Source organism: Oncorhynchus mykiss, chromosome 7 (assembly GCF_013265735.2).
Source record: "Oncorhynchus mykiss isolate Arlee chromosome 7, USDA_OmykA_1.1, whole genome shotgun sequence".
Lineage (NCBI taxonomy): Eukaryota > Metazoa > Chordata > Actinopteri > Salmoniformes > Salmonidae > Oncorhynchus > Oncorhynchus mykiss.
Genome location: NC_048571.1, coordinates 71,292,808 through 71,317,797, shown reverse-complemented (window position 1 = coordinate 71,317,797; position 24,990 = coordinate 71,292,808). Strand labels below are relative to the sequence as shown.

The following is a 24,990-nucleotide window of genomic DNA, read 5'->3' as shown; positions in this document are numbered from 1 at the left end:
TCTAGTGCCAAGATAAAAATCAAGATCATTTTATGAGCACTGTGTGCTAGGCTATTTGTGATAACTCTCACCACTATTTTCAACACAGGTGATGTCATCACAATCAGATCATTGGTGTATAGATTGTGAAAAGAGCAGGAGTGCAATCATGTACAAAAGCTGTGAGGTGGTTTTCATTCTTACAATAAATGCAGGATTTAGACCTGGAACCTCAGTTAACTAGTCCAGTCAGGAATGAATCAACAATAAAACACAACCTGACAGTTAAGACATGGAGGCCTTTATTGTTTTCTTATGCTTACACAGTACACTGCAGCAACCTCCCGAGCCCCCCCCCTAAACAACAATCAACATGCATTTACACCACACACACACCAACATCCATGCTATTACACACACTCACACAGTTTCCAATGTAAACAATGCAGGCTGAAAGAGTGATTTAAAAAAAGCAAGGTAGTCTGTTGTCCACTGTTGCGCCCTCGTAAACAAGCGCAAGGCTCGGTCCATTTTATTTTCTTTCAGTAAGTTCAAAGCGGGGCGACCAAAGAGGAAAAGAAACTGTCTACATCTTTTGGGATTAACTGCTGTCCACTCAGGCCATTTGACCAACCTTCATCAAACACACACACACACACACACACACACACACAGAGCAGGTGTTGGGAGGTCAGGATGCCCATTCATCCAACAGTCACCATTATAGCAACAACATCCTCAAGTGTCTTATTAAATGTACTGTCTGAAATGTTATTTTCTTTTAAGTTATGTGATAGGAAGATGGGGGTAGAGGGAGAAGTTAGTGTGAGAGGGGAGAGGAACGTCAAGAATTAGTGTGACACATTCTATTCCCACAATCCTCAGCGGTAGAGGAAAAAGGCCTTGTTTGACTTCCCTTGTATGGGTTAGGATGGCTTGATCGTCCGTTACCTAGCAAACACTTTGGCGTCACTCACAAACCCATCCATCGCTGCATTACCTCTTAGCGCGCACAAAGTACAAGGCGTTGGTTTTAGGGTAGTACTTCACGTTCTGCTTCTTGTCCATCAAGCCCCCGAATATGATGAGCTCGCCCCTACCCTGGACCACTGTGTGAAGGCTGGTCTCGGGGGGGCCTGTGACGGCACCGGGGGTGCCGTTCCCGTAAACCCTCCAGGAGACGAGACCGGCTGCTTTGGCTCGGGACACGTCCAGGACATACATCTGCATGGGCTTGCAATTGAGCGACTGGTACAGGGGCTTGCCCACGTTCAGGCTCTGGGGCGGGTGGTGGCCAAGCCGCCGTGCGATAGGCGGGATGGAGTGTCCGTCAGACCCGGCAGCAGCAGCCTGTGGCGGGCTGGAAGAGGGGGATGTTCCTGCTGAAGCCACTCCTCCCCCACTTCCTCCTGAAGCAGCTCCTTGGGACAAGGGGTTTGAGGAGGATGAAGAGGACAGGTTTTTGACAGCTTCCAGGCCTCGTCTCAGGGCTGCGGGGGACACGGCCCCCGGGGGAGTGCGTGGGGAGCCATGGGCAGGTGGAGGCGTGTGCACGCCGTTAGTGCTGGGTACCTCAGAAAGGGGGTGGGTGGCTGAGGGGGGAGACTCCCAGCCGTAGTCCGAGGAGACAGGGGGGCGAGAGGGCGGGGAGGCATCCTGGGCAGGGCTGGTCCGGGGAGAGGGGGATGAACCGTTGAGTAGAGGATGGAGGGAGGCCAGAGGCGGGCTGTCAGGCCCCTGGGAGGGGGATGGCTGTTGAGAGGAGGAGCCGGGGCTACCCTCTCTGGCACCCCCTCTGGCCGAGGGACGTGGTCTCAGTGTCCCCCAGCGGCCGTTCACACAGGGGGCCTCCTCAACTGCCCCCAGGACGACCCCGGCGGCGCCGCTCCTTAAAGGGGACTGGGAGCGCAGCGAGGGGGGCTCTGGGCCCAGGGGGCCAGGAGAGGCACTGATGGGGGAGGGCCGAGAGTTCAGGCTGGGGCTGAGTGGCGCACGGCCAGACGGAGCCTGGGAGAACACCACTACACACTGTCCAACCTGGAGAGAGTGTGGGATGGACGACAGAAAACAATGAAGGAAGTTCAGATGAAAGTAAACGTACAAAACAATATCCCAACAGTGTTTAGTGCAGTGAGGCAGGGGATAGATGACAGAGAGCCACACATACCCTGCAAGCAGGGTGGCACCACAGTTCTGGGGCTCCATGGTCGTCGTTCTCCACCCTCAGCTGCTGCCATGTCCAGGGTGGGGCACCCATGTGCAGGAGCCAGGCATCTTTCAGCAGCTAGCAGGGACATGAGAGAGAAGGGAGGTGGAGAGTCACAAACAGCAAAACAAGAGGGCAGAGCTTTTTATGCATGGACAATAATAATGCTGCCTTTCATTAGAGAACATAGGCTCTCACTGCATTAGGGCCTCCACAGCCTCCCAGAATAAGAAGAGTCTTGTTGTCAATCACAATCTGTGAGCGAGGAGAAAATACATTTAGAACATGTAGATAACCATCTATACGAGCCACAAAAAAGGTCACTTGTATTCCCTGTAAAAACACAGACAGATACCTTTCAAAAGTTTGGGGTCAATTAGAAATGTCCCTGTTTAAAAAAAAAAAAAAGAGCACATTTTGTCCATTGAAATAACATCAAATTGATCAAAAATACAGTGCAGACATCGTTCATGTTGTAAATGACCATTTTAGCCGGAAACGGCTGATTTTTAATGGAATATCTACATAGGCGTACAAAGGCCCATTATCAGCAACCATCACTCCTGTGTTCCAATGGCATGTTGTGTTAGCTAATCCAAGTTTATCATTTTAAAAGGCTAATTGATCATTAGAAAACCATTTTGCATTGATGTTAGCACAGCTGAAACTGTTTTTCTGATTAAAGAAGCAATAAAAGTGGCCTTCTTTAAACTAGTTGAGTATCTGGAGCATCAGCATATCTGGGTTCGATTACAGGCTCAAAATGACCAGAAACAAAGAACTTTCTTCTGAAGCTCGTCAGTCTATTCTTGTTCTGAGAAATGAAGGCTATTCCATGCGAGAAATTGCCAAGAAACTGAAGATCTCGTACAACGCTGTGTACTACTTCCTTCACAGAAAACACCAGTTTCAACATCAACAGTGAAGAGCCGACTCTGGGATGCTGGCCTTCTAGGCAGAATTCCTCTGTCCAGTGTCTGTTCTTTTGCCCATTTTAAACGTTTATTTTTATTGGCCAGTCTGAGATATGGCTTTTTCTTTGCAACTCTGCCCAGAAGGCCAGCATCCCGGAGTCGCCTCTTCACAGTTGACATTGAGACTGGTGTTTTGCGGGTACTATTTAATGAAGCTGCCAGTTTAGGGCTTGTGAGACACCTGTTTCTCAAACTAGACACTAATGCACTTGTTCTCTTGCTCAGTTGTGCACCGGGGCCTCCCACTCTTTCTATTCTGGTTAGCTGAGTAGTACACATCGTTGTACGAGATCTTCAGTTTCTTGGCAATTTCTCGCATGGAACAACCTTCATTTCTCAGAACAAGAATAGACTGATGAGTTTCAGAAGAAAGTTCTTTGTTTCTGGCCATTTTGAGCCTGTAATCGAACCCACAAATGCTGATGCTCCAGATACTCAACTAGTCTGAAGGCCAGTTTTATAGCTTCTTTAATCAGAACTACAGTTTTCAGCTGTGTTAACAATTGCAAAAGGGTTTTCTAATAATCAATTAGCCTTTTAAAATGATAAACTTGGATTAGCTAACACAACGTGCCATTGGAACACAGGAGTGATGGTTGCTGATAATGGACCTCTGTAGATATTCCATAAAAATACAAATAAACTGCAACTTCCAGCTACAATAGTAATTTACAACATTAACATCGTCTACACTGTATTTCGGATCAATTTGATATTATAAAGAACACAAATGTGCTTTTCTTTCAAAAACAAGGACATTTATAACTGACCCCAAATGTTTGAATGGTAGTGTATTTACTAAATAATCTGAAATACTACATGATGGGGATATGGAGGGTGTGTGGTGGAAATGCAGGAATTGAGATATGTAGAGGGTGATGGAGGTATTGAGGGGAGAAGGTGTGAAGGAAAAACATCATCCTGACCTGAGACTGGCCTCCTCGTGGGTGTGGGGACGGCCCCGAGATGGTGGGCTTGGACCAGGACCACTGCTCCAGATCCAGAACCCACACCTCGTTACTCCTGATTTGGGACCAGTGGAGAGAGCAGGGGGACACGGTGAGCCAAAAGCACACACACCTTGACAGATTCACAGACAACTATCAACATTGAAAAAAACAGTTTAATGACATGATTTCCCTTTACTTTCAAGACATTCACATTACAACCTTTGAACATTGTCTCGCTACACCACAACTGTATTTATTTTAAGTGTTTTAACTGATGTGTCAGGTTGTTCCATTGTAATTGGGGCGGCAGGGTAGCCTAGTGGTTAGAGCATTGGACTAGTAACTGGAAGGTTGCAAGTTCAAACCCCCGAGCTGACAAGGTACAAATCTGTCGTTCTGCCCCTGAACAGGCAGTTAACCCACTGTTCCTAGGCCGTCATTGAAAATAAGAATTTGTTCTTAACTGACTTGCCTAGTTAAATAAAGGTAAAATTAAAAAAATAAAATGTCTGGTTTGGCACAGCATAGTAAAAATGTGCAGAAAACTCAAAAGGTAAAAGCTCGTCAAAGTAATGACATACATTTGGCGGGCCCCTAGCGACCCTCCAAACACCACCATGACGCTCCCTATGACGGAGGAGGAGTGACCGGCCATGGGTAGGGGTCCTTGGGTTGTCACGATGCAGTTCCACCTGAGGGCACATGGAGAAGTTTACGGGCTTAGCTAGATGAGGGTAAAAGACTGATGGCTAGGTAAGGCTATAAGTATAATTAAGTGAGAAGCAGGCATTGGTCTGAAGAAAAAGGAAATTCACAAGCCCCACAATGTTATTCCACCCATGCTCTGCCAAGATTTTCCAGCACACAACTTTGAGCTACTACAGTAGCTATGTTTGTCTATTGTTTGTCTATTGTCCTACTGCAGAGGAGGTGCCTCCATAATAATGTGATTTGTACTGAATACAAGTTAAAGTATTGTATTCACACAAGCCACACTAATCTAATCACACTAAACACTAATTGGGGTGGCAGCGTAGCCTAGTGGTTAGAGCGTTGAACTAGTAACTGAAAGGTTGCAAGTTCAAATCCCCGAGCTGACAAAGGAAAAACTTCAACCAATTTCTAAAGACTGGTGACATCCAGTGGAAGCGGTAGGAACTGCAAGGAAGGTCCCTTAGAAATCTGGATTTCCAATGAAACACCATTGAAAAGAGTGACCTCAAAAAAAAAAAAAAAATCTGAATGGTTTGTCCTCGGGGTTTCACCTGCTACTTTCACCTGCAAGTGCTGTTATACTCATAGACATGATTCAAACAGTTTTAGAAACTTCAGAGTGCTTTCTATCCAAATCCGGACGTGAAAATACTGCCCCGTCACCAAGAAGTTTTAAGTCCAATGTTCACTTTCAGGACAATATAGTCTCGTTTTAATTTGACATCTAGAATTTGAGCTAGGTGGGTACAGAAAATAACTCTAAAACTCAATAGCTAACAACCCTGTTAAAAATCTGGTAACAGCCGGACGACTCATGACGGAGTGTGTCATACCTCCAAGTTGATTTGCGAATTTTCATTGACATTGGTGTCATTGGCTTAGATATGATGGTATGGAGATTTGCACATAATGTTGAGCTTAAACCAATGCCATACTATTGTGGGGCTTTGGGTTTTCAGTCTCTACACAGAAATAATTGTCATGAGTAGTAGCACTCTGACTATCAGCCTGTATGAGAGTGAACAGTAGTCAACATGTGATGTTGACACATACTGTATGGCTAAAGGAGTTAATTCATTCACAGGGTCTAGGCCTATCTCCAAACCTTCTGGTCTCTTCCTCTTACCAGTTTTTGGAGGGGGAGTATGTGTGGATCTCGTCAAAGAACCTCTCAGGCTGATGTAGTGGGTATGGGCTAGGTCGAGTCCATCCACCAAACAGCACCAGCAGATTGTTGTACATCACCAGGGTAGCACCCGCTTTAGGAGACGGATAGGAGCCTGTGTGGGCAAAAGGAGTAAGAATAAGCCTTCATACAGAGCATTCAGACAGTATTCAGACCCCTTGACTTTTTCCACATTTTGTTACGTTTCAGCCTTATTCTAAAATGTATTTAATTGTTTTTCCCCCCTCATCTACACACAATAGCCCATAATGACAAAGCAAAAACAGGTTTTTCGAAATTTTTGCAAGTGTATTCTAAATGAAAAGTATTCAGACTCTAAACTCAGTACTTTGTTGAAGCACCTTTGGCAGCGATTACAGTCTCCAGTCTTCTTAGGTATGACGCTACAAGCTAGACAGACCTGTATTTGGGGAGATTATCCCATTCTTCTTTGCCGATCCTCTCAAGCTCTGTCAGGTTGGATGGGGAGCATCGCTGCACAGCTATTTTCAGGTCTCTCTAGAGATGTTAGATTGGTTTAAAGTCCGGGCTTTGGCTCGGCTACTCAAGGACATTCAGACACTTGTCCCAAAGCCACTTCTGCGTTGTCTTGGCTGTGTGCAGTTGGAAAGTGAAACGTCGCTCTGGAGCAGGGTTTCATCAAGGATCTCTGTACTTTGCTCCGTTCACCTTTCCCTCGAGCCCGACTAGTTTCCCAGTCCATGCCGCTGAAAACATCCCCACAGCATGATGCTGCCACCATCATGCTTCAATGTAGGGATGGTGCCAGGTTTCCTCCAGATGTGACACTTGGCATTCAGGCCAAATAGTTCAATCTTGGATTCATCAGACCAGAGAATCTGGTTTCACATGGGCTGAGAGTCCTTTTGGCAAAATCCAAGCGGGCTGTCATGTGTCTTTTACTGAGGAGTGGCTTCCGTCTGGCCACTCTACCATAAAGGCCTGGTTGGTGGAGTGCTGCAGAAAAGGTTGTCCTTCTGGAAGGTTCTCCCATCTCCACAGAGGAACTCTGGAGCTCTGTCAAGAGTGACAAATCGGGTGGTTCTTGGCCACTGTGTTCTTGGGGACCTTCAATGCTGCAGAAATGTTTTGGTACCCTTCCCCAGATCTGTGCCTCGGCACAATCCTGTCTCGGCGCTCTACGGACAATTCCTTCGACTTCATGCCTTGGTTTTTGCTCTGACATGCACTGTCAACTGTGGGACCTAAAATAGACATGTCCAATCAATTGAATTTACCACAGGTGGACAATCAAGTTGTAGAAACATCTCAAGGATAATTAATGGAAACTGGATACAGCTCATAGCAAAGGGTCTGAATATTTATGTAAAGGTATCTGTTTTTACATTATATAAATTTGCAAACATATCTAAAAACCTGTTTTGGCTTTGTCACTATAGGGTAGTGTGTAGATCGATGAGGATTTTTTATTTATTTCATCCATTTTAGAACAAGGTTGTAATGGAACAAAATGTGGAAAAGGGGGTCTGAATAATTTCCAAATGCACTGTACATACTTCTATGTCATGCATACAAAAGGTTGAAAGTCGATTTAAACATGACAAATTACATCTGCAAGCAGAGTTAAAAAAATGACTAAAACAAAAAAACATTTTTTATTTTTTACCGCCATGTGTAAAGCACACGAACCATCAAGGAACGTTATTTTCACTTTCCTTGTTACAAGTAGGCAGTATCCACCCTATGTAACTTAAAGGTTGCAAGTTCGAATCCCCGAGCTGACAAGGTACAAATCTGTCGTTCTGCTCCTGAACAGGCAGTTAACCCACTGTTCCTAGGCCGTCATTGTAAATAAGAATTTGTTCTTAACTGACTTGCCTGGTTAAATAAAGGTTTAAAAAAAGAAAAGAAAAAGGGCTGATTTCTTACCCGAGGCTAAAGGGCGGATCCACTCCTTGCTGTTGAGGTCAAGTCTCCACAGGTCATTGAAGGCAGCGTTGCAGCTACTTTGAGTACAGCCCCCAAACACATACATGGACTGGTTGGAGTCGTAGTAGCATGCACCTGCAACACACGCATACTTGGTTTGAGTCATAACCAGGTCTATTTAACTGGCGTCCGTGGGCCAGATCCTGCCTGTTTATCAATTTAGAATAGCCTTTTGATCAATTATGAACGTTCATTTAAAAATCCAGTGTTTAGGGCCAAAAGGAGCGTTCGTTCAATATTCTCCAATGGGAGAATCTGTATTCTTGTAGTCCCACCCCTTAATTGCTGTCAATCAATATCACCCAACATACCAGTTACAGCCAATTAGAGCTGCAAACAGGGGTACAAGGGTCTGTCCGCCTGTCGGCTCTTTCACCGCAGAGGAGATCACTACACTGCCCAATACACCAAAGCATGCTTTGTACTTAACTCAGCTGTGAGTGAAAAAGACCATGGACTCAGTTTTGGCGATCATGAATGTTATCCGATCAACATCTAGACTGCAACATTGCTTGCTTCGTAGTCTGCTGAGCATCCTGATCCACTTTTACATAATGACGTTTGGTGGCTAAGAAAGGGTAATAATACTCTCAAGAGAACAGCCTGTGAGATTAGGGAGGACATAGTTGCTTTTCTCCAACACAACAAAGCTAACACATAACTAACGAAAATGCTTGATGAGTTCGTATCAGATGTTTTTCAGTGATCTTCAATCAACTGAATGGACTTAATTTAAGACTACAGGGGAGGGATAAAACAGTTATTGACATGATTGAAAAACAGACATATTTTCAAAATACATTTTCTCCTCTGAATTGAGCCCAAACAAAAGGCTCTATTTCGCTACACCGCGCAACTATATTCAGTCACCATCAGTTAGAGCTGGGCAATATGGCCTGAAAATCATCTGGATTTTTTCAAGCTTATGGTTGATTCACGATATACATCGATTTCTTAAATGTTTTCTCTAAATAATCTTTGATGTACAAATAAAGGTCAAATACAATGCATTTCAAACAGTCAGCAATAATCAAATTAATTCCATGCATGTGAAATTAGGCTAAATACACAAGAGTGTACAAAACATGTGCCATTCAGCAGGTGAATGGACAAGACAAAAGATTGAAGTGTGCCTTTGAACAGGTATGGTAGTGCAACACTGCTGGGTTTTCACGCTCAACAGTTTCCGTGTGTATCAATAATGTGCCACCACCTAAAGGACATCCAGCCAACTTGACATCCCTGTGGAACGCTTTCGACACCTTGTAGAGTCCATGCCCCGACAAATTGAGGCTGTCTGAGGGGAAAAGGAAGGTGTTCTTAATGTGTTGTGCACTCAGTGTATAAGCCCCACTAATTAAATTATTTTATCAAAATAGTTTAAGCTGCTTTTTTTTCCAATAATCACTGATCTGGCTTTCAAGTCTGTCTATGAAAATGCCCTTTTTTGTTACAAATGTGAAAAGAAAAACGAATAATGCACATTCACTAATAATGACTAACTTCTTGTAGCAGACATTATAGAAAATGAACACAAGGTCTCAAAACAATCTCACGTGCTAGTGAGTAGCCAGCTAATCTTTAGTATTTCAAGTTTAGCCAACTAGGATCTATTTCCTAGCTAACAAGGTTGAACAGTTGAATTGTTATGAACACACCCTTCTGTCTCCAACTGTTTGAACAGCAGGCTAGCCTGTCCACTTTGTTCAGATGTTGAAATCAAGTGTAAGCCTATCTTATTTCTCAGAATGAGAACGAGTTGCCAATTCCTTATATAAAATAGTGTTCTATGCTTATTGCACACACAACCAAATCTCTCCCCCACGTTCTCTACTGATGTTGGGGAGAGAGACTTCTCCGCAAAAGCTAGTCAACAGATATCCCATGCATAAAAGGTTTCTATGTGTAAAAAAATAAAAAAAATAAAATGATAAAGAAATAGAAAATAAAACAGAATATGATACTAGTCAACTGAGATGCCATGCACAAAGGTTTCCTATGTGTAAATAAAAACTAAAAGATGAAGCTATGTATGTAATTAAACAATTTGATGCACTGAATTAGGCTAATCTTAAAGCACTTAAAATGAACTTTTAGCAACATTACATTTAAAGAGCTTCATAAGATTAGAATTGTGTTTGTGCATGGTTTTTTTATACCGGTTTTAGGAAAGAGTAATCCCATGTAGAAAATATCTGGCCCCCATAAATAACCTTTTCCAAATCCAACCCCTGCAACAAGATGGGGCTATTCAACAGACTTACACCTTCAATGCCCTATCCCTAATACTTCCAATTTAAATTGTGTATGGCATTACTTTTTTAAAGATAATACTTAGGACTACACAGCCTGGAGTTGATTATCCAGCTTATACCATGGCCAATCAACTCAATTCAACAAAGGGGTGGTATATGTTGTATACTGACTGTGTGAGAAGCGTTGCGTGATGGGTGTTCCAGGATATGGGTATGTACGACTCTCCCACTGAATATTGCCCTCCTGGACGGCCCGCAGAAAACCATGGTAACACTGATATGCAACACCTGGGGGGAGAAAGAGATTGGAGATGAGGTGAGTGACTATTATGGTTTTATGTGAGTCACAGCCACAATAAAAGCAACATAATAAGTAACACGTCATTATCTTAACTGTTTTTGAAATAACAAGTCACTTATTGTCATGGTTGACTCAGTGTCCGATCTGAAAATGGAATAAACGTTACTTGACCCATTGTGAAAAAGAAACCACTTCAGTCAAACAGCTGAGTGGTAGTTTGGGTTTCCACTTGGGGGTCTCAAAATGCAGCATAATGGCATGTTGTTGCCTTTTTGGTAATGCTGAGCGATTAGTGCTTTAATTAGTGCTTTATGAGGTCGGTTCGGTTTCAGTTCAATTATTACAAAATAATCACGTTTTCACTATGTATTTACTTTACATTAAATTAATTATTAAATAAGCCAAAAATTGTAAACATTCAATTGCCAAAACATTGAAAATATTATATTGTATCCGTCAGGTCCACATTGGGTAGATATGAATTGAAAAAAATGAAATTACTATGAAATAATAAAATATTTAAGTTGTGTATATTATTTGATGACTCTAATATATTTATTTGATGACTAATATTTTAAATTCCTTAAAGTCATTATCTCATCTCTGCTCAGGCAGTAGCAGCCAGCCAGCCAGCCAGACAACGTTATCTCTGCTCAGGCAGTAGCAGCCAGCCAGACAGACAACGTTATCTCTGCTCAGGCAGTAGCAGCCAGCCAACGTTATCTCTGCTCAGGCAGTAGCAGCCAGCCAGCCAGACAACGTTATCTCTGCTCAGGCAGTAGCAGCCAGCCAGACAACGTTATCTCTGCTCAGGCAGTAGCAGCCAGCCAGCCAGACGTTATCTCTGTGTGTTCTCCATACTGTACTGTCATTAGTCATCATATTTAACTAGCTTAGCCTGCCTAAGTATGCTGCAGAGCTGTCTTGACAATCATTTGACTAGTTCTCCAAAGTAGATAAGACATACTTTCACGAACTGTCTCTATCCCTCTATCACCGTTGTGGTGTACATTCCTCTCTCATGCAGTCTATGTGGTCTGTGTGTAGAGAGCCTTCAGAAAGTGTTCACACCTGTTTACTTTCTCCACTTTGTTACAGCCGGAATTTAAAATTGATTAAATTGAGTTTTTTTTGTTACTGGCCTTCACACACAAACACAATACTCCATAATGTCAGTGGAATTCTTTTGGTTGATTTTTTAAAAACAAATTAATAAAAAATGAAAAGCTGAAATGTCTTGAGTCAATAAGTATTAAACCCCTTTGTTACGGCAAGCCTAAATACGTTCAGGCGTAAACATTTGCTTAACAAGTCACATAAATTTCATGGACTCACTGTTTGCAAAAATAGTGTTTAACATGATTTTTGAATGACCCCAAACACAGATTTAACCACCAGGGAGGTTTCCCAATGCCTCGCAAAGAAGGACACCTACAGTATTGGTAGATGGGTAAAAAAAACGACATTTAACATGCCTTTGAGCATGGTGAAGTTATTAATTACATTTTGGATGGTGTATCAATACACCCAGCCAGTACAAAGATATAGGTGTCTTTCCTAACTCAGTTGCTGGAGAGGAAGGAAACCCCTCAGGAATTTCACCCTAAGGCCAATGGTGACTTTAAAACAGTTACAGTGCAATGGCTGTGATTGGAAAAAACTGAGGACTGATCAACAACATTGTAGTTACTCCACAATACTAACCTAGTTGAGCGTGAGAAGGAAGCCTGTACAGAATACAAAATATGCCAAAACATGCATCCTGTTTGCAGGTAGCCTAGTGGTTAGAGTGTTGGGCCAGTAACCGAAAGGTTGCTGGATCGAATCCCCGAGCTGACAAGGGAAAAATCTGGTGTTCTGCCCCTGAACAAGTTCCCCGGTAGGCCATTATTGTAAATAAGAATTTGTTCTTAACCGAATTAACCAAATAAATAAATGTTAAATTAAAAAGTAATACTGCAAAAAGTGTGGCAAAGCAATACACGTGTTGTCCTAAACACAAAATGTTATGTTTGGGGCTAATCCAATACAACACAATACTGAGTAACACTCTCCATATTTTCAAGCATAGTGGTGGCTCAGAATTAAGGGCGTCCCGGGTACAATAAAAATATGTCTGGGATCGTTCAAAACAGACAGTTGTGGGACGATGGACCAGAAAAATAAATGCACAAAACAGTGGTTCATTACTAAAAAAATTTTAAACACAACTGGGGCGGCAGGTAGCCAAGTGGTTAGAGCATTGGACTTGTAACTGAAAGGTTGCAAGATCTAATCCCTGAGCTGACAAGTTAAAAATCTGTTGTTCTGCCCCTAAACAAGGCAGTTAACCCACTGTTCCTAGGTTGTCCCGCCATTGAAAATAATATTTTTTTCTTAACTGACTTGCCTCAAGGTAAAAGGTAAAATAAAATTAATAAAAACAAAGACGAGGCTGATGAAACAGATCACAACATTTAGCTTAAGAGTTGATAAACTATGAATAATTCACATTACAAGCGCAGCAATGGGTTTACTCGTCTCGGCCATAAGCGTGAATTTTCAAAAATGCTAGTACGGGAGAACACCATTCTCAAACACGCACCTGATGCTAGAGGTTTTTATAATGCGACATATGATTATAGAGCATAATAGTAGAAACTTAGAATATCTGAAGATGCAACAATATGATTGTGCCTTACTGACTTTGGACAGTAGAAGAAATGCTGGTTAATGGCATATCTAGAAATATTTGCTTATTTTTTTTTTAACCCCTTTTCTCCCCAATTTTATGATATCCAAATTGGTAGTTACAGTCTTGTCCCATTGCTGCAACTCCCATACGGACTCGGGAGATGTATAATATTAGAATATCATTCCAATGTTGGGCAAATAGACCTATTAAAATGCACATTTGACTCTCTCCCAGCCTGTCTGCGGCCCAGCGGCCCGGAACTGAGATTTCGTGTGCCAGGAGTTGCTGCGGCATTTGCATCGTCTATAGGCTAGCTACTATAGTATTCTACAGAATATGGTTATATCTCCCTGAGCTGAACCAAATGCACACTGTAAAATGTGCAAAGTATTTCTGCCACGTGTGCAACACTGCCCGGCTGGGGTCTAAGTGTGCACACGTGAAGAGCGGAGTTACATATTCATTTTTAGAAGCGTTGCGCACAGGCATAAAAGTCTGTTTAACTTGAAACGGAAGTCTACTGAAGACTTTGTCCTTGTGTTCCTTGGCTATTTACACTGTTTTGTTCAAAAGCTAGGTTGTTTTTCAATATTTGAGTTTGAACTGCTGAGGAAGAGAAGCAACGTGGATACTTGTCAGGCTCCCAATGTACAGGCACAAACATGACTCGAGTCGCATTACCATGGTAACCTCCTGCCCTTAAAGAGGCAGGTGAACATTTTTGTCTCATCTGATATTTTGGTTAAAAGTTTCAGGTCACAAAATATTTACTTAAACAATACCACATTACTCCTTACTAGTAATACATTTTTTGTTTTAGAGACATTACAAAGCACGCTCATCTGTTTTGTTAGTGCAATTTTTGCCCAAAAATTATTTGGTCTGGTTTGAAATCTACCTGCCACAGTGGCTGATGTACCAGAAAGTAAATTTTAGGCCCTGGCCGTGAGCAAGTGGTAGTGCTCAAAAAGGTAAAGACGACCATTTTTCAGTACCTGAAGAGGGAGGGTGAAGCAGAGAAAGTGAAGGCTGGGGAACACACGTTCTTTATTGTTTATATTGTTGTGTCATGTGGTTTCATGGGACAGCTGATGGTGGAATGTAATGTCTCTAACTTAAGTGTATTCAGTAACCAGTTCCCAATAACATTGTTCTCTTAGATATATTATTGTATACATTTGTTTAGCATGTTCAATTAATAAATTATAATTATTAATAATGTAATGATGCGTCTGTTTTCATGAACTCAGAAATACACAAATGACCTTAAAAGCACTGTAAATGACCTTGACCCATGGTCGCATATCAAAAAATAAAATAAATATTTCCATTTTGGGACAGTTCAAGTTCAGTTTGGATTAGTTGAAATTGCACTTCGGAATGGTGATGAAAAAAGTTAGTCGCAAGCCCTGGTTATGGGTATGCTTGTAATCGTTAAGGACTGGGGAGTTTTTCAGGATAAAAAATAAAAATGGAGCTAAGCACATGCAAAATCCTAGAGGAAAACCTGATTCAGCCTGCTTTCTGGAGACAGAAGAAATGCACACCAGGTTAGGTTTTATTTTTATTTTTTCATTTCACCTTTATTTAACCAGGTAGGCTAGTTGAGAACAAGTTCTCATTTGCAACTGCGACCTGGCCAAGATAAAGCATAGCAGTGTGAGCAGACAACACAGAGTTACACATGGAGTAAACAATTAACAAGTCAATAACACAGTAGAAAACAAAGGGGGAGTCTATATACAATGTGTGCAAAAGGCATGAGGAGGTAGGCAAATAATTACAATTTTGCAGATTAACACTGGAGTGATAAATGATCAGATGGTCATGTACAGGTAGAGATATTGGTGTGCAAAAGAGCAGAAAAGTAAATAAATAAAAACAGTATGGGGATGAGGTAGGTGAAAATGGGTGGGCTATTTACCAATAGACTATGTACAGCTGCAGCGATCGGTTAGCTGCTCAGATAGCTGATGTTTGAAGTTGGTGAGGGAGATAAAAGTCTCCAACTTCAGCGATTTTTGCAATTCGTTCCAGTCACAGGCAGCAGAGTACTGGAACGAAAGGCGGCCAAATGAGGTGTTGGCTTTAGGGATGATCAGTGAGATACACCTGCTGGTGCGCGTGCTACGGATGGGTGTTGCCATCGTGACCAGTGAGCTGAGATAAGGCGGAGCTTTACTTAGCATGGACTTGTAGATGGCCTGGAGCCAGTGGGTCTGGCGACGAATTTGTAGCGAGGGCCAGCCGACTAGAGCATACAAGTCGCAGTGGTGGGTGGTATAAGGTGCTTTAGTGACAAAACGGATGGCACTGTGATAGACTGCATCCAGTTTGCTGAGTAGAGTGTTGGAAGCCATTTTGTAGATGACATCGCCGAAGTCGAGGATCGGTAGGATAGTCAGTTTTACTAGGGTAAGTTTGGCGGCGTGAGTGAATGAGGCTTTGTTGCGGAATAGAAAGCCGACTCTTGATTTGATTTTCGATTGGAGATGTTTGATATGAGTCTGGAAGGAGAGTTTGCAGTCTAGCCAGACACCTAGGGTACTTATAGATGTCCACATATTCTAGGTCGGAACCATCCAGGGTGGTGATGCTAGTCGGGCGTGCGGGTGCAGGCAGCGAACGGTTGAAAAGCATGCATTTGGTTTTACTAGCGTTTAAGAGAAGTTGGAGGCCACGGAAGGAGTGTTGTATGGCATTGAAGCTCGTTTGGAGGTTAGATAGCACAGTGTCCAAGGAAGAGCCAGAAGTATACAGAATGGTGTCGTCTGCGTAGATGTGGATCAGGGAATCGCCCGCAGCAAGAGCAACATCATTGATATATACAGAGAAAAGAGTCGGCCCGAGAATTGAACCCTGTGGCACCCCATAGAGACTGCCAGAGGACCGGACAACATGCCCTCTGATTTGACACACTGAACTCTGTCTACAAAGTAGTTGGTGAACCAGGCAAGGAAGTCATTAAAAAAAACGAGGCTACGGAGTCTGCCGATAAGAATATGGTGATTGACAGAGTCGAAAGCCTTAACCAGGTCGATGAAGACGGCTGCACAGTACTGCCTTTTATCGATGGCGGTTATGATATCATTTAGTACCTTGAGCGTGGCTGAGGTGCACCCGTGACCGGCTCGGAAACCAGATTGCACAGCGGAGAAGGTACGGTGGGATTCGAGATGGACAGTGATCTGTTTGTTGACTTGGCTTTTGAAGACCTTAGATAGGCAGGGCAGGATGGATATAGGTCTGTAACAGTTTGGGTCTAGAGTGTCTCCCCTTTGAAGAGGGGGATGACAGCGGCAGCTTTCCAATCCTTGGGGATCTCAGACGATATGAAAGAGAGGTTGAACAGGCTGGTAATAGGGGTTGCGACAATGGCGGCGGATAGTTTCAGAAATAGAGGGTCCAGATTGTCAAGCCCAGCTGATTTGTACGGGTCCAGGTTTTGCAGCTCTTTCAGAACATCTGCTATCTGGATTTGGGTAAAGGAGAAGCTGGGGAGGCTTGGGCAAGTAGCTGCGGGGGGGCGGAGCTGTTGGCCGAGGTTGGAGTAGCAAGGAGGAAGGCATGGCCATCTGTTGAGAAAAGCTTGTTGAAGTTTTCGATTATCATGGATTTATCGGGGGTGACCGTGTTACCTAGCCTCAGTGCAGTGGGCAGCTGGGAGGTGGTGCTCTTCTTCTCCATGGACTTTACAGTGTCCCAGAACTTTTTGGAGTTTGAGCTACAGGATGCAAATTTCTGCTTGAAAAAGCTGGCCTTTGCTTTCCTGGCTGACTGCGTGTATTGGTTCCTGACTTCCCTGAACAGTTGCATATCGCGGGGACTATTTAATGCTATTGCAGTCCGATCTCTTTCAAAGACAATGTCTCTTTTTTTCTCTCAACGCCACTATTGGTCTGACAATTTTTGTACCCGCTTTTCTTGAATTTCCTTTGCATCTTAGCCAGGTTTCAGTTAAAATCTGATTTCAGCTTTCAGAAAGACAACCTAAGACAAGGCCAAATCTACACAGGAGTTGCTTACCAAGAAGATGGTGAGTGGCCGAGTTACAGCTTTGACATAAATCTGCTTGAAAATCTATGGCAAGATCTTAAAATCGTTGTCTAGCAATGATCAACAACCAATTTGACAGAGCTTAGAGAATTAAAAAAATAACAACAGGCAAATCATGCACAATCCAGGTGTGAAAAACTCTTAGATTTACCCAAAAGACTCATAGCTGTAATCACCTCCAAATGTGATTAGGGGTTGAATACTAATTCTAATGAAGATAGTATTCATTTTTACAAATATAATTTTTCTTCCATTTTGAAAGAGTATTTTCTGTAGATCGTTGACAAAATAAATGACAATCAATTTTAATCCCACTTTGTAACAACAAAATATCTAACCTAATGTAGCAGGCATAAAAGTGTATCCATCTCTGTCTGAGCCAGAAAAAACAAGCGCAATGGATTATGGTCATTGTATTTCACCACGTTTGTGCTGAACTAGGTTGAATATTTGCTTAATGAAAACTACAACTCCTTTCAGTCCAGCATCCCACATACAATGAACAAAAATATAAAACGCAATATGTAAAGTGATCATGATCATTACACTGGTGCACCTTGTGCTGGGGACAAAAAGGCCACTAAAATGTGCAGTTGTCACACAACACAATGCCACAGATGTCTGACATTTTGGGGGAGTGTGCAATTGGCATGTTAACTGCAGGAATGTCCACCAGAGCTGTTAACAGAACATTTTATGTTAATTTCTCTACCATAAACTGCTTCCAACGTCGCTTTAGAGAACAGTACATCCAACCAACCACACAACCACAGACCACATGTATACATGTGGGCGAACGGTTTGCTAATGTCAACGTTGTGAACAAAGTGCCCCATGGTGCCGGTGGGGTTGTGGTATGGGCAGGTGTAACTGATGTGAAATGGCTAGCTAGCTAGCGGGGTGCGCGCTAATAGCGTTTCAATCGGTGACATCACTCGCTCTGAGACCTTGAAGTAGTTGTTCCACGTGCTCTGCAAGGGCCTGGGCTTTTGTGTTGCGTTGGGTAACGATGCTTCGTGTGAGGCAGTTGTAGATGTGTGCAGAGGGCCCCTGGTTCGAGCCCAGGTAGGGGCGAGGAGAAGGACAGAAGCTATACTGTTACACAGGCATAAGATACGGACAATGAACACAATTGCATTTTGTCGATGGCAATAAGAATGCACAGAGATACCGTGAAGAGATCCTGAGGCCCATTGTTGTGCCATTCATCCGCCGCCATCACCTTATGTTTCAGCGTGATAATGCACAGCCCCATGTTCCAAGGATCTGTACACAATTCCTGGAAGCTGAAAATGTCCCAGTTCTCCCATGGCCTGCATGTCACCCATTGAGCATGTTTGGGATGCTCTAGATCGATGGAAACGGCAGCATGTTCCCATTCCTGCCAATATCCAGCAACTTCGCAACCATTGAAGAGGCGTGGGACATTCGAAAAGCCACAACAGCCTGATCAATTCTACGCAAAGGAGATGTGTCACGCTGCATGAGGCAAATGGTGGTCACACACCAGATAGAGACTGGTTTTCTGATCCACACCCCTACCTTTTCTTTTGTTAAGGTATCTGTGACCAATAGATGCATATCTGTATTCCAAGCCATGTGAAATCCATAGATTAGGGTCTAATGAATTTATTTCAATTGGCTAATTTCCTTATATGAACTGTATGTATGGAAGTTGCGTTAATATTTTTGTTACGTATATTTATTTTTTTATCCCATTTTTATCCCCAATTTCATGATATCCAATTGGTAGTTAAGATCTTGCCTCAACGCTGAAACTCCCCAATGGGGTCGGGAGAGGCGAATGTTGAGACAAGCGTCCTCCGAAACATGACCCGCCAAGCCACACTGCTTCTTAACACACTGCTCGCTTAACCCAGATGCCAGCCATAACCAATTTATTGGAGTTAACAAAGTTTGACCAACAACCAAAGTCAGCTCATTGTGGCCCGAACAGCCACAATGAGTAGCTAGTGCGCAATGAGCCAAGGAAAGGCCCCCGGCCAAACCCTCCACTAACCTGGACAGCGCTGGGGCAATTGTGCACAGCCCTATGGGGCTCCCGATCACTCACGGCTGTGGCACAGTCTGGTATTGAACCTCAGGGTGTAAAGGCGCATCAACACTGCAAAGCAGAGCCTTAGAACGCTGCGCCACTGCCACTCACTGCCACTGCCACACATAGTTCTCCACTTGATTCTCTCATAAATGATTTGATTTCTCTCTAGAGAAACAGCTCACTGGGCTCACAAATTATAATTTTTTATAAATGCAATTCAAGTATTTGAGTTGTATTTGAGAGTAACAATGGCGCCGGAGAAGGGTGACGTTTTTTACATGTCCCCAACCGATCATGTTTTTTTGTTTGTTTATAAAAAAATGTTTTTACTTATTTTGTACATAATGTTACCGCTACCATCTCTTATGTCCAAAAATAACTTCTAGACATCAGGACTGCGATTACTCACCACAGACTGGCAGAATATTTTTTTCCCTTTATTAACGAGTCTGACGAGCCCGATGCGAATGATATACTACTTTCTCAGGAACAGGCCCAGATCCCCGGGAAGAGGCGGAGAAAAAGGGGCAGGAGGGCAGGCTGCCTTCTGAGAATTCGTAGGCGATCGAATAAAACCCCCACTTCCTTCCATTCTGCTAGCAAATGTGCAATATTTAGAGAATAAATTGATGACCTATGCGGACGATTAAACTACCAACGGGACATTAAAAACTGTAATATCTTATGCTTCACGGAGTTGTGGCTGAATGACGACACTATCAACACACAGCTGGCTGGTTACACGTTGTACCGGCAGGATAGAACAGCGGTGTCTGGTAAGACAAGTGGCGGAAGACTATGTATTTTTATAAATAACAGCTATAGCTATTGCTCGCCTGAGGAAGAATATCTCATGATAAGCTGTAGACCACACTATCTACCTTGAGAGTTTATCTGTATTTTTCGTAGCTGTTTACATACATACCACCACAGTCAGAGGCTGGCACTAAGACAGCATTGAATGAGTTGTATTCCGCCATAAGCAAACAAGAAAACGCTCACCCAGAGGCGGCACTCCTAGCATCCGGGGACTTTAATGCAAGGAATCTTAAATCAGTTTTACCAAATTTCTATCAGCATGTTAAATGCGCAACCAGAGGGGGGGGTAAAATAAAAATAAAAAATAAAAAAACACTCTGGACCAACTTCACTCCACACACAGAGACGCATTCAAAGCTCTCCCTCTCCCTCCATTTGGCAAATCTGACCATAATTCTATCATCCTGATTCCTGCTTACAAGCGAAAATTAAAGCAGGAAGCACCAGTGACTAAATTAATAAAAAAAGTGGTCAGATGAAGCAGATGCTAAGCTACAGGACTGTTTTGCCAGTAAAGACTGGAATACGTTCCGGGATTCCTCCGATGGCATTGAGGAGTACACCACATCAGTCACTGGCTTCATCAATAAGTGTATCGTTGACGTCGTCCCCACAGTGACCGTACGTACATACCCCAACCAGAAGCCATGGATTACAGGCTACATACGCACTGAGCTAAAGGCTAGAGCTGCCATTTTCAAGGAGCGGGACTCTAACCCGAAAGTTATAAGAAATCCCGCTATGCCCCCCGACGAACCATCAATCAGGTAAAGCTTCAATACAGGACTAAGATCGAATCGTACTACACTGGCTCTGACGCTCGTCGGATGTGGCAGGGCTTGCAAACCATTACAGGCTACAAAAGGAGCCAGCCGAGAACTGCCCAGTGATACGAGTCTACCAGACGAGCTAAACTACTTCAATGCTCACTTTGAGGCAAATAACACTGAAACATGCATGAGAGCAACAGCTGTTCCGGAAGACTGTGTGATCATGCTCTCCACAGTCAATGTGAGTAAGACCTTTAAACAGGACAACATTCACAAGGCCGCGGGGCCAGACGGATTACCAGGACGTGTACTGCGAGCATGCGCTGACCAACTGGCAAGTGTTTTCACTGACATTTTCAACCTCTCCCTGTCCGAGTCTGTAATACCAACATGTTAGAAGCAGACCACCATAGTGCCTGTGCCCAAGAACACTAAGGTAACCTGCCTAAATGACTACAGACCCGTAGCACTCACGTCTGTAGCCAAGAAGTGCTTTGAAAGACTTGTCACCAACACCATTATCCCAGAAACCCTAGATCCAATCCAATTTGCATACCGCCCCAACAGATCCACAGATGATGCCATCTCTATTGCACTCCACACTGCCCTTTCCCACATGGACAAAAGGAACACCTATGTGAGAATGCTGTTCATTGACTACAGCTCAGCGTTCAACACCATAGTGCCCTCAAAGCTCATCAATAAGCTAAGGACCCTGGAGTAAACACCTCCCTCTGTAACTGGATCCCGGACTTCCTGAAGGGCCACCCCCAGGTGGTGAGGGTAGGTAACAACATATCTGCCACGCTGATCCTCAACACAGGGGCCCCTCAGGGGTGTGTGCTCAGTCCCCTCCTGTACTCCCTGTTCACTCAGGACTGTACTGTCAGGCACGACTCCAATACAATCATTAAGTTTGCTGATGACAACAGTGGTAGGCCTGGTCACCGACAACGACGAGATAGCCTATAGGGAGGAGGTCAGAGACCTGGCCATGGGGTGCCAGGACAACAACCTCTCCCTCAACGTGATCAAGACAAACAAGATGATTGTGGACTACAGGAAAAAGAGGACCGAGCACATCCCCATTTCTCATCGACGGGCTGCAGTGGTTCAGGATTAGACCTTCAAGTTCCTTGGTGTCCATTTCACCAACAAACTAACACGGTCCAAGCACACCAAGACAGTCGTGAAGAGGGCACGACAAAACCTATTCTCCCTCAGGAGACTGAAAAGATTTGGCATGGGTCTTCAGATCCTCAAAAGGTTCTACAGCTGCACCATCGAGAGCATCGTGACTGGTTTCATCACTGCCTGGTATGGCAACTGCTCGGCCTCCGACTGCAAGGCACTACAGAAGGTATGAGGTAGTGCAAACGGCCCAGTACATCACTGAACAAACTCCTGAACAGCTAATCAAATAGCTACCCAGACTATTTGCATTGCCCCCCTCCTCTGGAACACTGCTGCTACTCTCTGTTATTATCTATGCAGAGTCACTTTAATAACTCTACCTACATGTACATATTACCTCAACTAACCAGACCAGTGCCCCCACACATTGACTCTGTACCAGTACCCCCCTGTATATAGTCTCGCTATTGTTATTTTACTGCTGCTCTTTAATTACTTGTTACTTTTATGTCTTATTCTTATCTGGAATTTTTTAAATGGCATTGTTGGTTAGGGGCTTGTAAGCAAGAATTTCACTATAAGGTTGAATACCTGTTGTATTCGGCGCATGTGACTAATACAATTTGATTTGAACCAACGTTGTTGGTCAATCCCAAACATTTTTATTTGGGTTATTTGCACAGCACTACTATTTGGGTTTAGAATGGTGGTGGAGGTTGTTATGTCATCAGTAGAGAGACATACCTTTAATGAGGCGATACCACTGTTTACACACCAGTGCAGCGGTCTTGTGCTCCTGGTATGGTGAGAGGAAGGACAGGATGTATTCTAGGACTTCCTCCGGCAGCTCCACCATTGTCCCCTCACCCTCATTGCAGCCTTCTACGTCCCCCTTTCCTCTGCTGGTCCCCAATTTCAGATCTTCCCCCTGTGCAATTCCAACAGGCCCTGATACATCTTCCTCTGTATCCATGGCAACAAAGTACCCATCATCACTGTCTGAAGAGCGGGACATTCTTTCTGTGCCTGGACATAGATGGGAGATGACACTAAAAAGGTGGGCCCAAAGACAAACAATAATAGTACCTTCCATCAATTCCATCACGTGACATGTGCTTCATGGTAGTTTTGGGAAATTACAACAAGGTGGGCATAGACATACTGTAGCTAATTTAGCTTGCTAGCTTTGGGACAGGGAGTATGTGTATTGGTTGGAACCAATACACAGACTCCCAATGGTGTGTCCTAAACTAAAGCTAACTAGCAACCTGCTTAATTAATGTAGCTAGCTAGCTGGATAACTAAGGAAAGTGGTTAGCTAATTGGCACAATAACGTTAGCTAGCTACTAGTAGCATTAACATCCACCGATGAACGCATCCCTTCTGGCCCGCCCTCACTAATTAGAATTTCCATCTATGGTAGGGCATCAAATTAGTTAACACTGTGTCAAATAATTTATATTTTGCTAACAATCCGTGGAAAACTGTAATGAAAAATGCCAGTGTATCTGTGGAATATAACGTTAGAGATGGCTTGCTAGCTAGTGGGTATAGCTAAAGTAGCTAGCTAACGCGTTAAGTTAGCCAGCTAGGATGCAGTAAGAAACTACTAACGTTAGTGGTTTGTTTGGTTTCTGCTCTATTTCTGTCAGGTTTTCAGGGGCCATATTTCCCTTCCAATCATAACCCCAACAGCTTTGATATTCACCGTAATTCTGCACGTATTCTTTAGTGGGTTTTCTATCTTGTGAATTATCTCTTCTCATTCCCTTTATCAGCTTCTGCAGTAAATCGCCATACTCCAAGCATTCGCCATCTTCATCAGTGGCAGCATCATCTGCAACGCGGGAGCGCGCACGTAAATCGTCATGGTCAAGAACTCGAGAAAGGAAGTGGATTGGTAATAATCGGTATTGCTAGGTCTATTGGACTAAAATACTTTACCATGACAAACAAACACAACATATTGAATCAAATTACTATCAAATCAAGAAATGACCCACATTTTATATTATTGCATTGATACCAATTTGATCATCTACATCACCCTCTCTTTTGTACACTGCTGCTACTCACTGTTTGTACTTCATAGTCACTTCGCCCCCAACCTACATGTACAGATGACCTCAACTAGCCTGTACCCCCGCACACTGACTCGGTACCGGTGCCCCTGCATATAGCCTCGTTATTCATATTGTGCTACTTTTTATTTGAGCCTAATTGGTAAATATTTTCTTCTTCATGAACTGCACTTTTGGTTAATGGCTTGTAAGTAAGCATTTCACGGTAAAGTCTACACTTGTTGTATTCGGCGCATGTGACAAATACAGTTTGATTTGATTTGATACAAATACATTTATCTTCCGGACTCTGACTTTGCTCATTTAGGTTTTTCTTAATTCATTTGTTTACATTTTGGGAGTTGTCTATTATTTTGTATTGTTCGTAGTACTGCACTGTTGGAGCTAGAAACATAAGCATTTCATTGCACCTGCGATATCATATGCAAAATATGTGTACGCGACCAAAAAAATAACATTTTATTTTTACACCGAAGTGAAAAGACCATCTCTATTTCTGCACCTGAATGAAGTTTAAACCAAGTTGCCATACCTAAATGAAAGGTCACTTACAATAACAAAGTTGGGATAAACGAAGTCATATAGAGAGAATGGATCTTTAAACACATAGGTGCTCCTCCTATATTCAAATCAGTAAATCTTCAAACATGTTATTTTTGGAGGAGTACAGTTTTATGTCAGGAATCTATGCGCGTTCCCAATGTACATGTACAATGTCCATGCAGTAGAGGTCGCTGTTAACTGTATATCAGGATTTTGTGGCCATTTACAGTTGAAGTCGGGAAGTTTACAAACACTTAGGTTGGAGTCATTAAAACACATTTTTCAACCACTCCACAATTTTCTTGTCAACAAATTATAGTTTTGGCAAGTTGGTTAGG

The 24,990-nt window shown here is 43.2% G+C and overlaps 1 protein-coding gene across 2 annotated transcripts; it reads right to left on the bottom strand.

The window, feature by feature from the left end:
* Positions 1-258: 258 nt before the first annotated feature.
* On the bottom strand, positions 259-23,894 carry LOC110528405 (F-box only protein 42). Of its 2 annotated transcripts, none has more exons than XM_021610448.2 (10): positions 23,737-23,894; positions 22,772-23,053; positions 10,386-10,502; positions 7,900-8,034; positions 5,950-6,103; positions 4,691-4,801; positions 4,086-4,182; positions 2,384-2,440; positions 2,147-2,263; positions 259-2,016 (listed from the first exon to the last, which is right to left on the bottom strand). In XM_021610448.2, the coding sequence occupies exons 1-10, from the start codon at positions 23,792-23,794 to the stop codon at positions 976-978; spliced, it is 2,169 nt and encodes a 722-aa protein (XP_021466123.2). In that variant the 5' UTR covers positions 23,795-23,894; the 3' UTR covers positions 259-975. The 2 variants fall into 2 exon arrangements, with proteins under 2 accessions (XP_021466123.2, XP_021466124.2); XM_021610449.2 differs by having other exon boundaries at positions 22,772-23,076; positions 23,737-23,866.
* Positions 23,895-24,990: the final 1,096 nt, after the last annotated feature.

Bases quoted from the DNA above. Each gene is read 5' to 3' on its own strand.
- LOC110528405 (XM_021610448.2), bottom strand. From the start codon at position 23,794: ATGAGAAGAGATAATTCACAAGATAGAAAACCCACTAAAGAATACGTG. The intron at 8,035-10,385 runs GTCAGTATACAA...CGTGTGTTGCAG, and splicing joins CACGCAACGCTTCTCACACA to GTGCATGCTACTACGACTCC. The intron at 2,017-2,146 runs GTATGTGTGGCT...CACTCTCTCCAG, and splicing joins GGTGCCACCCTGCTTGCAGG to GTTGGACAGTGTGTAGTGGT.